General features: G+C 47.1%; 1 protein-coding gene across 2 annotated transcripts; it reads left to right on the forward strand.

Annotated features, from left to right (window-relative positions):
• The first annotated feature begins 912 nt into the window (after positions 1 to 912).
• ZNF174 (zinc finger protein 174) lies at positions 913 to 12,072 on the forward strand. 2 transcript variants are annotated; one of them, XM_007120037.3, is made up of 4 exons: positions 913 to 1,086; positions 1,571 to 2,244; positions 3,222 to 3,444; positions 6,341 to 12,072. In XM_007120037.3, the coding sequence occupies exons 2-4, from the start codon at positions 1,837 to 1,839 to the stop codon at positions 6,940 to 6,942; spliced, it is 1,233 nt and encodes a 410-aa protein (XP_007120099.1). In that variant the 5' UTR covers positions 913 to 1,086; positions 1,571 to 1,836; the 3' UTR covers positions 6,943 to 12,072. The 2 variants fall into 2 exon arrangements, with proteins under 2 accessions (XP_007120099.1, XP_028355244.1); XM_028499443.2 differs by lacking the exons at positions 913 to 1,086; positions 6,341 to 12,072 and adding an exon at positions 3,704 to 3,908 and having other exon boundaries at positions 1,112 to 2,244.
• The last annotated feature ends 1,691 nt before the right edge of the window (positions 12,073 to 13,763 follow it).

Here is a 13,763-nt window from a genome sequence, read left to right on the forward strand (position 1 = left end):
AAAGTACTTAAACTGCCTTCACTTGTATTCTCTTTACATTTCAGTGAGGCAGAAGGGGCTAGAGATAGAGAAAGCAAAGGCATTACTGTGAACAGTCCTTTTTAACGAAAAAGGAGCATCACAGAGCATAGTTTCTCAGCAGCAAGGTGAGGACTAGAACCTGTACTCCTTGCCTTACACATTTTCATAACTCCCACACCTTCTCTGGATGAAGAATAATTTAATGAGTGCTATATCCTAGTTACATGCAGAAGGCGGAGCCTGCACTCCTCTTGACCCCTAATATCCCGTTCATCGTTAGTTTTAAAATGCTCCTCTCTCAAATATGTGTTTCTCTCTGGCGACAACCCAAACACTCAGCAGAAAGCAGGATGAGGATGGGGAGTCGGCCTGACTGACTTTTCATTCGGCAAGGATGCCCTGAGTACTCCAGTGCACTCGGTGCTAGGGTTAGGTCCTGTGGCTGAAGTGGACTAGGAAACAAGCCCGCGGGCTCCCGCTCCCGTCTCCCGGGGGTGAGACGGGCAGGGCCACAGGCCGGAGAGAGTCCGCGCTGGGGCATAGGGATCGGGACAGCCGTGAGCGGCTCGGGTGGGCCGAGGCGAGGGGCCGCGGCACAGGAGGGTGACCGCCGAGCGTGCGAGGGGCGCCCTGACCGAGGGGCGCCCTGACCTGGCCCAGCTGCCTCTGAGACGACTGCCACAGCAAGCCCCCGGCCGCCAAGAAGCGGAGCACTCACCGGACGCACTCACTCGCGACTCGCCAAACTCGCTCGGCCGCCGGGCCGGAAGTCAGCACCGCGAGCCCCCGCGCAGATCCGCCCACTGCGGTTGCTCGCGAGTCTTGCCAGCGGACTACAACTCCCGGAGTGCACTGCGACGGCGGGGCGCCTTTCTCGCCAGCATCGACAGACCCAGCAGCCGAGAGACGAGAGAGAACGCACCCGAGTAGCCAATCCCTCTGCGGAGGAGGCCCTCTCTCCCGTGGCACAGTTTCGCGGCAGCCTGTGGGAGTGTCCGCGACAAGCGGCTTCTGCCCCGCCCCCAGCCTTGGCTCCTGGGTTCTGGGTCCCCGGTCCCCAGAGAGGTGAGTCGGCTGCAGGTGGGCGTGTGGAGAGGGGCCGTCGGCGGTGCTGCCGTCGCAGGCGCCACCCCTGGCTCGCACCAGGCCACGTAGTTAAGCCGCGCGCCAGAGTGCTGCAGCTTCGCCAAGCCCCGGGCCAGCTGGGGCGCGGAGTCGGAGCCGCGCGCCCTCGGAGGCCGGAGCGGCTGGGCCTCGGAGCCTCGGGGGTGAGCAGCCGCCGCGCCTCCGTGTACCTTGCTCAATAGCAGGAGGTTTCCGCTAGTTCACAACCCCCAGCATGCGCCGTGGCCTGCCTGGGTTCGCCCTGTAGCGCCCGGCGAGATGCTGGAGGTCGGCTTGTGGAGGATGCGGGGGAGCTGGTGCAGGCTACCTGGATGACAGCCTGAACTTTTCCCAGGGTTTCCTGCCAGCCCATTAGGTCACGTTGCGCATTTTCCTCTGAGACCTCTTGTGCTTGCCGCTGAAATAAAAGCGGTATTTCCCCCAGTTTCCTTTTAGGACATTATGACTCTTCTCCTTTGCAAGACAGTTCAAGAAACTGGCAGAAAAACAAACTCTTCCCACTCTCAGGGACTGTGTTGTCTTCAGGAGTTTGGGGTCAAGTCCAGCGAATGAGGAGGCTCTGTTTGTATCCTTTCCTCTCCAATATCCTCAGAGGAGCTTCGTTTCTAGCATCTTTCTAGCATTCAGGGCTATGATCCCGAAGGCTTGAGCTGTTTACAAGGAGAGAGAAGCTGTCTCCTGAGCCCCAAAATGGCGGCTAAGATGGAGATAACTTTGAGCTCGCAGTCCCATATTCAGGCTTCCTCCAAGCAAGAGAGACATATAATAGCAAAACTAGAAGAAAAACGGGAGCCCGCTCTGCAAAAAGACTGGCCCGATCCTGAGCTCTCCCGCCAGAGTTTTAGACGGTTTTGTTATCAAGAGGTGTCTGGACCCCAAGAGGCGCTCTCCCGTCTCCGGCAGCTCTGCCGTCAGTGGCTGCAGCCTGAGGTGCACACCAAGGAGCAGATTTTGGAGCTGCTGGTGCTGGAGCAGTTTCTGAACATCCTGCCTCCGGAGATCCAGGCTCGGGCCAGGCATCAATGTCCAATGAGCAGCAAGGAGATTGTGACCCTGGTGGAAGATTTTTACAGAGCAGCCAAGGGACCAAAGCAGTGGGTAAGGAGGGTACTTTCTGTCGTCCCCAGGATTTCTTTTTCATCTGGTTAGTGTTTGGTTTCTGGACCCCTCCCTAGATAGAGTCCAGAATTTCAAACGTTGCTTCTGGCCTCTATTTGGAACCCTCCTCCCCCCACCCTCCTAGGGAGATGTAACAGGTTTTCAGAAAACCCAGCCACAGGCATTCCAGTGAGAAAGTAGAGGATCAAGTAAGGCTCTTGAAACTTTGCTGACAGATCTCCCCTGACCCTTCTTCTTGAAGTTTTTCTACAGTCAGGATTCATAGCAGACAGGGTCATTCTACTGGATAGGAATTTGATTTGGGGGGAACTTGATTAGATCTTGTCCGAAGTGTCTTGCATATTGCCTTTGGATCAGGAAACTCCAGCTGAATTGGCTAGTATTCCTTCCAATTCCCACCCCCAAGTCAGACCGCAGTAGGGACCTAGGGAGGAAGCAAACAATCATGTGCTTTGGTGAACAGAAGCAGTTAGGAAACAGGGGTAGGGCAATTCTCTTACTACTGAGCTCTCCTTACCAGGAGAGCCTTGGGCAGAACAATTTATAGGTAAGGGTGGTTTTTAATGGCCCTCACCCTACTGCTTCCCCATCCTACAGGACCTGTTTCCAGCAGAAGCAGGGAGGCAAGTGAGCATAGGGTAGGAACCTGCTGGGTGGGTGTCATGGCTGACCCTGATATATTTGTGCCTGCTCTCTGATGACCTTGACTCCAGGCCTTGAGAAAGCCCCAAGCTTTAGGGACAGGAAGTATCGGCTGATTTGAAGCAGCCTCCTTTTGGTCATTCTGCACGTCCTTCCCTTTGCTTCCTTTGAGAGTTTCAGCATTCTCTCAAGGTTGACCCCCAGGCCATTATCAGAAATTTCCAGGGAAAAACAGTCATTACAGAGCAGTGAGAGGTCACGCTGCCCTCAGACAGTCCTTGAGTTGTGCTCTAATGCATGGGGCTTGTTCCTAGGTGGCTGTTTGTATGGAGGGCCAGAAGGTGCTCTTGGAGAAAACTGGATCCCAGCTTGGAGAACAGGAACTGCCAGACTTTCAACTGCAAACTCCTAGCAGATGTCCCAGGGAGAGCTCTCTGGAGGAGACGTCCCAGGCAGGATCTCAGGATCAGCGGACCCCCCGTCATTGGGAAAAATCCCTGCTCCTCCAGGACCCAACCCCCAAATTGGCTGAGACAGGTAAACACTCGGTGCCTCTTCTCTCCCTCTCATCATCCCTTTATCTCCATCAAAGCATTTCATGGTTCTAAAAAGCCATAGATCAGATATTGGGCTTTTTTTCCATATTGTATGTGATAGTAGATGTTTATTCTCCAACTAATTTCACTAATTAGAATGGTAATGTTACTAAAGTGTGCTTTTATCATTTTCTGTTCATGACTATTTGAGAATCCAGTGCACAGGATTATTCTAGTGCCTACTTTTCTGTCCCTTTCAGAGCTACTTATAGTGAAGACAAATCCAAATATGACCACTGATGAACTTCCATTCAAGCTGTGGCTGAGTTTCGTCACTTAGAATGGTCACATGTTTAGAAGGGACCTAAACAAGATTCTGCTAATTAGAGAAAAAAGCCCCTCTCCGTTTTATGTTCTGCCTCTTTCTCCTTCTGTGACATTGTCTGTGTCCATTTCCTTATCTGTCTCTGGTACAATGCCAGTATCATTGCTGGCCCTGCTCTACACAGTCCTGTGGTCTCTCTGACTGAATGGAAGTGACACTTTGGCCAGTCTTGGTGATGTGAATACAGGATATGGTCAACAGGTTAGAGAAGAAGGTTACAAGAAAGCTAGATTCCTTAAGATTTGCTACATTCAACAAAATACAAGAAAGCTAGATTCCTTAAGATTTGCTACATTCAACAAAACACTTCGATTTCATTATTCTCAAAACTCATGAACGGAGAAGACCTAGGGTATCCAGCAGGAAAGCACTGTTGCCCTGGCTGAGGTCCCGCCCCATAACCTACGGCCTTCATGGTCCTAAAGAAAGTGGACCACACGTACTCCCTTCTTCTGCCTCAGCAGAGGCAGCTGGGTGTTCATGCTGTCTCCATTTCCTTTTATTTGATTCCAGAGAGGGTGCAGTCTCATGCTCAAGGCTCATCCATGTTGTAGCATGTGTCAGTACTTCATTCCTTTTTATGGCAGAATAATATTCCACTCTGTGGACATTTCGTCTGTTTATCAGTTGATGGACGCTTGGGTTGTTTCCACTTGTTGGCTATTATGAATAGTGTTGCTGTTAACAGTTGTGTACAAGGTTTCGTGTGGATGTCTGTTTTCATTTCTCTTGGGTGTACACCCAGGAGTGGAAATGCTGGGTCCTATGGTAACTCACTGTTTAACCTTTTGAGGTTGGACTTTTCCAAAGTGGCTGTGCCATTTTACATCCAGCAGTCTATGAGGATTCCAATTTCTCTACATCCCTGTTGACACTTGTTATTTTTTTGTCCTTTTCATTGCATCCATCCTATTAGGCAAGAAATGGTATCTCATGGAGGTTTTGAGTTATTTCCCTAATGACTGATGATGTTGAGCATCTTTTCATGTGCCTATTGGCCAATTGTGTATCTTCTTTGTAGAAATGGCTATTCAGATCCTTTGCTCATTTTTTAAAGATTTATTTATTTATTTAGTTTTGGCTGCGTTGGGTCTTCATTGCTGTGCACAGGCTTTCTCTAGTTGCAGTGAGCAGGGGGTACTCTTCGTTGTAGTGTCTGGGCTTCTCATTGCTGTGGCTTCTCTTGTTGCGGAGCACGGGCTCTAGGCATGCAGGCTTCAGTAGTTGTGGCTCACGGGCTTAGTTGCTCCGCGGCATGTGGGATCTTCCTGGACCAGGGCTCAAACCCGTGTCCCCTGCATTGGCAGGTGGATTCTTAACCACTGCGCCACCAGGGAAGTCCCCTTTGCTCATTTTTAAACTGGGTTGGTCTTTTTATTGTTGTAAGAGTTCTTTGTATAATCTGGATACTAGACCCTTATGTATAATTTGCAAATATTTTCTCCTATTATGTGGGTTATCTTTTCACTTCCTTGATAGTATCCTTTGAAGCACAAATGTTTTGGATGTTGAGGAGGTCCAATTTATCTTTTTGTTTGCTCGTGCTTTTGGTAACGTATCGAAAATACTATTGCCTTATCCACCATCACAAAGGTTTACACCTTTGTTCTGTTCAAAGAGAGATAGGTTTAGCTCTTAACATTTAGGTCTTTGATCCATTTTGAGTTAATTTTTGTATGTGTTGTGAGTCAGGGTCCAACTTCATTCTTTTGTATGTAGAAATCCAGTTGTTCCAGCACCACTTGTTGAAAAGACTATTCTTTACTTCATTGAATTATCATGACAACCTTGTTGAAGAGCAGTTGACCATAATTGTGTGGGCTGCTTTTAAAATCTGAATTTAAATTAAGGTTAAATAAAATTAAAAATTCAGTTTCTCAGTCACACAAGCCACATTTCAAGTACTCAGTAGCCACATGTGGCTAGTGGCTGCCATATTGAATAGATCTTCCACATGGCAGGAATCCTGTTGGATAATAGCACTGTTGTGGAGTTTCTGTAATTAGGGTGCATGTCTGGCCCATATCCCAATTTCCAATCACATATGCTATCTATCAACTTCATAATGGAAGAAAATACCACACTCACTGGATTTACCATTATTTGAAGAGAGAGTGGTGGTCATTATCCATATAAGTGAGGGTATATTTGCAATGTTGAAATTTCTGATGGGTTTGCTTTTCCCTATTTCTCCTTTCTTAAACCTTTCCCCAAAGGTAGGAAGGAGGGAGGGGTTGGAGAACTTGTTTCCTAACTTTAGTATACATCAGAATCACCCCAGCTTCCCCCTGTTAACTGCAGACTTCCAGGTTCCATCCCCCAGAGATTCTAACTCAGCAGCCTTGGGGGAGCAGGGACAGCCTGCTTGGTGGACAGCTGCCCCAGATGAGTCTAATGCAAGTTGCCAAGTGGAGAACAGCACTTTGAGAAACTTTGCTGTGTATCTCATAGCTCTTTTGCTTGGGTTCTTTCTTCGAAGCCCAGAAATGAAACATATTCTTTATAATTATAGAGGCCTCCAGAATGAAAAGTGACAACAAGGAAAATCCACAGCAGGAGGGGGCTAAAGGAACAAAGCCAAGCACGTTGTCAATGGGGAGACCCAAAGGGAATGGTCTGCAGAGCCCCGAACCCAGAGGGGCTACTGTGAGTGAGCCCCGGTTGTCACGGAGGCAGGTCAGCCCCCCACGCACTCAAAAGCCATTTGCTCACTACCAGAGACATTGCAGGGAACTGGAATACATCAGTGGCCCCCTGAAGAGCCACCCACTGAGAGAGCTGAAGAAAAGCAAGGGAAGCAAAAGAAACCTGAGCAGCCGTTTGCAACGTCTTGGTCACCAGCCAACCCGCTCGGCGAAGAAACCTTACAAATGTGATGACTGTGGGAAAAGCTTCACATGGAATTCAGAGCTGAAAAGACACAAGCGAGTCCACACAGGGGAGAGGCCCTACACGTGCGGAGAGTGTGGGAACTGCTTCGGGCGGCAGTCCACCCTGAAGCTGCACCAGAGGATCCACACCGGAGAGAAGCCCTACCAGTGCGGCCAGTGTGGGAAAAGTTTTCGTCAGAGCTCAAACCTTCACCAGCATCACAGACTCCACCATGGAGACTGAAAGCAGGGCTGGGTCCTCTCTGTTCAGAAGAAGGTACTTGCATTTCTCCTTCCCCTCGCTTGCATGTAAATCACAAAGACTGTCTGCGTGACTTACAAGGAAGAAAGCAAGAGATCCCTGAGGAGTGATGGCGCCCGTCGGGCTGGTGAGGCGTCGGTTGGGAAGAGGCTGACGGGGGACTTGATCGTGCACGGTGTTGTGTACGATGACGGGGGAAGAGATGGCAGGTCTAGGCATTGGGTCAGAGAGCACCGAGGTGTCTGTTGGAGAGCGGGGAGTCACTACTGAGGGAGAATCACGACGATCCTGCAGATGTGCCCCACACCTTGATGTTATATCTCCCCCTGCTGCTTTATTTATCCTCTAAATCTGTTCAAGGATAAATCCTACATATAGTCATGCATTTGCTGTCATACCAGACAATCTTTATCATTGCACACACTCCTTTAATAAAGATGAGTGGTCTGCAGGAATTTCAAGGCAGAAGTTCATTGGAATGTAAATCCCCTAATATTCTTCCCGTCATTCCTGGCTGTTCATAACAAAGGATGCATGAAGTGGGAGTATGGACACGTTTGTGTGAGGAGGAGTTCTCCAAGTATTAGTGCTTTTACCAAATAAATACACATACACACACACTAAAGGTTCTTTTTATATCAAAGCACCTTTGATTTGGTAAAAGAAAAATCACAGCTGCTGCAACCCCCACCCCCCCATAGTGATAAGGAGAAGCTACAAGAAGCAAGACTGCTAAGGGGACAGCAAAGGGAATCCTTCCTACTTTCCTTTCTCACTTCGGCCAGTAGTTTTAAGAATAACAAAATGCTTGGGGTGATGAAAATATACTAAAACTGAATTATTTCAGAACAAGTGCCAAAAATCATTGAAACATTCATTAATTTTATGATGTATAAGTTATACCTCAAAGAAGTTTCTAAAAATGACAAAATGTATTTATCTAAAATGTTAAAGTCCTAGAACTAGGCCTCAGAGATCATCTAATCCCACCCCTCATTCTCTCAAAATGGAAATTATACCCAATCAGTATACAATTCTTAGTCACACTGGGCAAGCCAGTGGATCTCCCAGTTTAGAGAAGACTTTTGGTAGGTGGGTGCAGTATGTCAAGCAGGAAACAGGTGCAGGTAGCATTCTTCCTAAAGCATCAGTATCCTCAGGTCACTGCTGGCCACCTCAGGGCTGTGGTTGTGCTATTGTGTGTCCCCCGCCAAGGATCTCAGGTTCCTCTGACCACAGAGGTACAGGTGCTCACATGGGCAGCCCTGTCCCCCAGGTCTTTGCACACACTGTTCCCTTTGCCCTTAGGACCCGCCGCCCCCACTCCCTCTTGCATCTCACAAGAGTTGCCAGCTCTGCAAAGCCTCCTCCTCTGACAAGTTCTAGGCAGAGGTAGACTTCACCAGTGGCGCTCAACCTGGTAGCAGATTCGCCCCCTAGAGGATATTTGGGAACATCTGAAAACACCGTTGGTTGTTATGACTTGGGAGAAGGGAGCGTAGCTCCTGGCCTCTGGTAGGTACAGACCAAGGATGTAGCTAAACATCCTGCAGTGCACAGGACAGCCCCAAAACAGTTATCTGTTCCAAATGTCAGTAGTACCAAGGTTGGGGAACTGTGCTATATATGTTAAAAGCTCTGTAAGGACAGAACCTTGATTTTCCATCACTTTAGCTTTAGAACTTAGCCCACACCCAGCCAGGAGAAATAGGTGTTCAGTAATTGAAGAGTTGAGGGCCCCTGCTTCATCCTGGGGCCCATTCCTGCCTGAATCAGAGATCCCGGTGGCAGTCTTTGAATGCAGTGGACAAAACCTCTAATTTTTTGGGCAGAGAGAGACTTAATGGGAGCCCAGTGGCCTGCTTCCTGGTATTTGGTGGCCCTTCAGAATCTAATCCAAGGTCCATTTCCCAACAATTATGTTAGATGTTAGAAGAGTTTATCTTTATTGTTAGGCCTGCCCGTTATCCCACTCCTGTCCCCTGCCTCTCACTGGTCAGAGCCTCCCGATTCCTTATTCTGTTACCACCTTTTTTTCTCCAGGCCAGTTTCACTGTTGTTTCTTAGTAACTTCCCTAATTATATTTACATTTGTATTAGTTTTCTCTTGGTGCTGTAACAGATGACCACAAACTCAGTGGCTTAAAACAACACAAATGTCTTCTCTTATAGTTCCTGAGGTCAGAAGTCCGAAATCAGTTTCACTGAGTAGAAGTCAAGGTGTCAGGCGGGCTGGTTCCTTTGGAGGCTCTGAGGGGTGAATCTGTTTCCTCGCCTTTTTCACCTTCTAGCGGCTGCTGGCATTCCTTGGCCTGTGGCCCCTCCCTCCATCTTCAAAATGCATCCCTCCAATCTCTGTCATCACATCACCTTCTCTTCTGACTCTGATCCTCCAGCCTCCCTCTTAAGAGGACCTTTATAATTATATTGGGCCCACCCAGATAATCTGAGATATCTCCCCATCTCTAGATCCTTAACACACCTGCAAAATCCCTTTTGCCATATAAGGGAACATTCACAGGTTCCAGGGATTAGGATGTGGACATCTTTGGCGGGGACTGTGATTCAGCCGACCACATCCATCTAGTGAATTAATTCGGTTAGTCAAAGACGATCTCTCCTAAAAGCAAAGGAACATAGATTTCCACTTTCCTTAGATTTGGGACAGGAAATCTCTCTTAAAATAAGAGCTTTGTTTACTTGGTATGTTTTGAAGAACCCGTGTGCGTGTGTTTTCTGTCTTCTGATTATGAAATTAATAATTGCTGAATCTTAATGTCTTTGGGTACCTGTTCAACTGTGGACCTTGAATAAATGTGAAAAAATCACCACTCTGAATATCACTCACTCCCAAAAGGTTTTCAAGCCTGTGATGCTGCTGCCTCCCCCAGCCCAGTTTTCCTTTGACAGGTAAGGCTTAGCTCCAGGTGAGGAGTGCCCGTGAGGGTCTGAAGTCCTGGTAGAAGGCCCCTGGGCACTCAGCCACATTTGCTGGTCTGTACTCACTTCTTCAAATGTGGGAGTCCCCATGTGTGGTTCCACCAGAGGGTCTCAGCACAAAACATTGACCTGCTGACTTACAATCAGCTACCCCATATGAGAAAATAACCTCTCTCCTTTTGTGTGCAGCCTTTACCCATGGAGCGGTCTGTAAGTGTCACCATGTTTTCTGAGTTTGCCCTGTACTCACCCATGTGGGGGTGGGATGATTCCTACCTTGGTTATTTGGTCCCCAGTTTACCCCAGGAGACAGGGAGAGGGGAAGATTCCATGCATATGTGAGGCATTTGGACCTTGCAGATTTCTCTGAAGAGCATTTTCCATCTACAGCAGATAAGGACTTGTAAAACCCGTCCCATAATACCATTATCACTCCCAACAAAATTAACAACTCCCAAATACCATCTGATAGATAGAGGTGAAATTTCCCCCAGATATTTCTAAAACCAAAATGCTATTTTTTACAACTTTATTGAGATATAGTTTACATATAAAATGTATGTATTTAAAGTGTACAGTTTAATAATTAAAGTAAATTCACAGTGTTATACCACCATCACCATAATCTAATTTTAGAACATTTTCAACGGCCTAAAAAGAAACCTTTGGGACTTCTCTGGCGGTCCAGTGGTTAGGACTCCAGGCTTCCACTGCAGGAGGCACGGGTTCGATCCCTGGTCAGGGAACTAAGATCCCACAAGCCGTACAGTGTAGCCAAAAAAAAAAGAAAAGAAAGAAACCCTGTCTCATTAGCAGTCACGCCTCACTCCCCATCCCTGGGCCCCCTTGAGCCCCCTTCCTCCTTTCACTCAGCACAATGTCTTCAAGGTTCATCCATGTGGTAGCACATGTCAGTACTTTATGCTTTTAGTGGCCGAATAATATTTCACTCTGTGAACAGACCATGTTTTGTCTATCCATTCATCAGTTGATGGACATTTGGGTTGTTTCCACTGATTGGCTATTATGAATAATGCTGCTATGAACATTCATGTACAAGTTTTTCTGTGGACATATGTTTTCATTTTTCTTGGTTGTATACCTAGGAGTGGAATTGCTGTGTCCTATGGTAATTCTATGTTTAAGAATTTGAGGAACCACCAGACTGTTTTCCACAGGGTCTGTACCATTTTCCATTCCCACCAGCAGTGTAGGAGGGTTCTAATTTCTCCACATCCTTGTCAACACTTGCTATTATCTGTCTTTCTGATTATAGCCATGCTAGTGGATATGAAGTGGTGTCTCATTGTGATTTTTATTTGCACTTCCCTGTTGGCTAATGATGTTGGCATCTTTCCATGTGTTTACTGGCCATTTATGTATCTTCTTTGGAGAAACAGCTATTCAAAACCTCTGCCCTTTTAAAACTGGGGGTTTTGTCTTTTTATTGTTGAGTTGAAGAGTTCTTTATATATTCTGGATTCAAATCCTTATCAGATAAATGACTTGCAAATATTTTCTCCCATTCTGTTGTAATGTAATACTTTTGCACAACTGCAGTAACTCTCTTTAAAGCACTGTCTGTCACCTGCCAAAATACAAAACTAACTAATATGGTAACAGTCCTGAATTGCCAGTGAAACAGACGTGTGAGGCAAAATGTCACTCCTGCCTCTAGAAATTCTTCTGGACCAGATAAGGGCAGAGCCAACTAGGGTAGCTCCAGGAACCTACCTTGGTCTACCTACCTGACCTGACTTAGTCAAGTCTGAGGCAGCTCCATAAACAAATCAGAGTGGACTTGGTACCAGGCTAAGACTAAGGATGGCTTTGCTTGCAGCTCTGTTGTCCCCCAGCCCCCTGACCTGGATGTGTCACTTAAATTCTTCAAGCCTGTTTCCTCCACTGGAAATGGGAAGACCTGCTCTGCTTACCTCACATGATTGGTGAAGTGAACACACATGTGTGAAAGTATTTTCTGTAAAGTGTTACATAAAAAGAAAATGAATTATGTGTCAAGTAAAACAGCATCTTGAAATCTCCTTCTGTCAGCGTTTCAGATCCAATTACTTGTGCCTGGAATGAGCAGAGAGGCTGCAGGGGTTCGAGGGTGGAGAGGTCCTATTTTCCTGGATTTGGCACTTGCTCACACTGGGGTCGCGGTAGAGAATGTCCTGGAAGGGGAGAAGAATTTCTCCAAAAGTCTGTTTATGAAAAATTGATGTCCTAGAGAGAGGCACCCCAAAGCAGAGGCACCCACCCTTTCTTCAGTGCCCCTTCATGCTGCTCCTTGCTTTTCTTTTTAACATTGACTTAAAAAAAATTTTTTTTATCATGGTGAAATATACATAACATAAAGTTTACCATTCTAACCATTTTTATTGTACGATTCAGTGGCATCACGTACATTCACAATATTGTGCAGCCATCACCATGATCCATCTCTAGAACTTTTTCATCTCCCCAAACTGAAACTCTGTCCCCATTAAACACTAACTCCCTGTTCCCCCTCTTCTTGCACCTGGCATTCCCCCATTCTACTTTCTGTCTCTGCAAAGTTGCCTACTCCACATACCTCATATAAGTGGAATCATACAGTATTTGTCATTTTGTGACTGGATTATTTCACTTAGCACAATGTTCCTGAGGTTCATTAGAATTTCTTTTCTTTTTATGGCTTAATAGTACTCCATTGTATGGATAGATCACATCTTATTTATTTATTTAAAATCTATTTATTTATTTATTTATTTTGGCTGTGCCATGTGGCTTGTGGGATCTTAGTTCCCAGACCAGGGATCAAACCTGGGTCCCGGCAGTGAAAGCACCAATTCCTAACCACTGGACTGCCAGGGAATTCCCATGGATAGACTGCATTTTAACCATTTATCTGTCAGTGGACACTGGGGTCGTTTCCACCTTCTGGCCATTATGAATAATGTGCCCCTTACTTTTTGCAAATACATATTTTCAAAAACGCCAATGAAAAATTTGCCAGAGGGCCCCCGAGTCTTGTGAGAGTGGCACTGCACATTAGTGTTCCTGGAGCAGCTGCAAGCAGGAATCGGGGCAGAGGTCCAGGGAAGGGCTTGTCCTAGGAGCTGGAGCAGAGGGTTAGGGGCCAGGAGGGAGACAAAGGTGGCAGAGGGAGGCCATTCTGGATGGCAGCAGCTTTAAGGAGGGTGGAACAGCCAAAGATGAAGGTTACAAGTTAGGGCTCACCTGGGTCCCCCTGGGAGATGTGGGGCCATGGATGTGTCCGAGTGTCAGGAGGGGACACCTGCACCGAGGTCTTGGGAGGACAGGAGCAGTGTTTTCAGCAGTGGAAGGGAAGGCCAGAGTCGCAAAATTCTGCAAGTGGCACAGTCTTAGGAAGCGACGCTGCAGAGAGATAGATGGTTCATGTGGAATGGGGTGTGCAGGCTAAAGACAGTGTCCAGAGGAAGAGTTTTAAGGCATTTATTTTACCTTTTGGAAAACTTTAATAAAGAAGCGTCGGGACATAGTTCAGCATAGCCAAGTGTTTTAGTCTGTTTGGGCTGCTGTAACAAAATCCCACAGGCTGGGTGGCTTACAAACTACATATTTATTTCTCACAGTTCTGGAGGCTGGACGTCTGAGATCAAGGCACCAGCACGGTCAGGTTGAATTCTAGTGAGAGCCCTCTTCTTGGTTCATAGATGGGCTGTCTTCTTGCTGTGTCCTTACATGGTGGAAAAGCTGAGGGAACTCTTTGGGGTCTCTTTTATAAGGGCACTAATCCAATTCATGAGGGCTCCATCCTCATGACCTACCTCCTAATACCATCACACTGGGGGTTAGGATTTTAACATAGGAATTAGGGGGGTGCACAGACGTTCAGA

Source organism: Physeter macrocephalus, chromosome 14 (assembly GCF_002837175.3).
Source record: "Physeter macrocephalus isolate SW-GA chromosome 14, ASM283717v5, whole genome shotgun sequence".
Lineage (NCBI taxonomy): Eukaryota > Metazoa > Chordata > Mammalia > Artiodactyla > Physeteridae > Physeter > Physeter macrocephalus.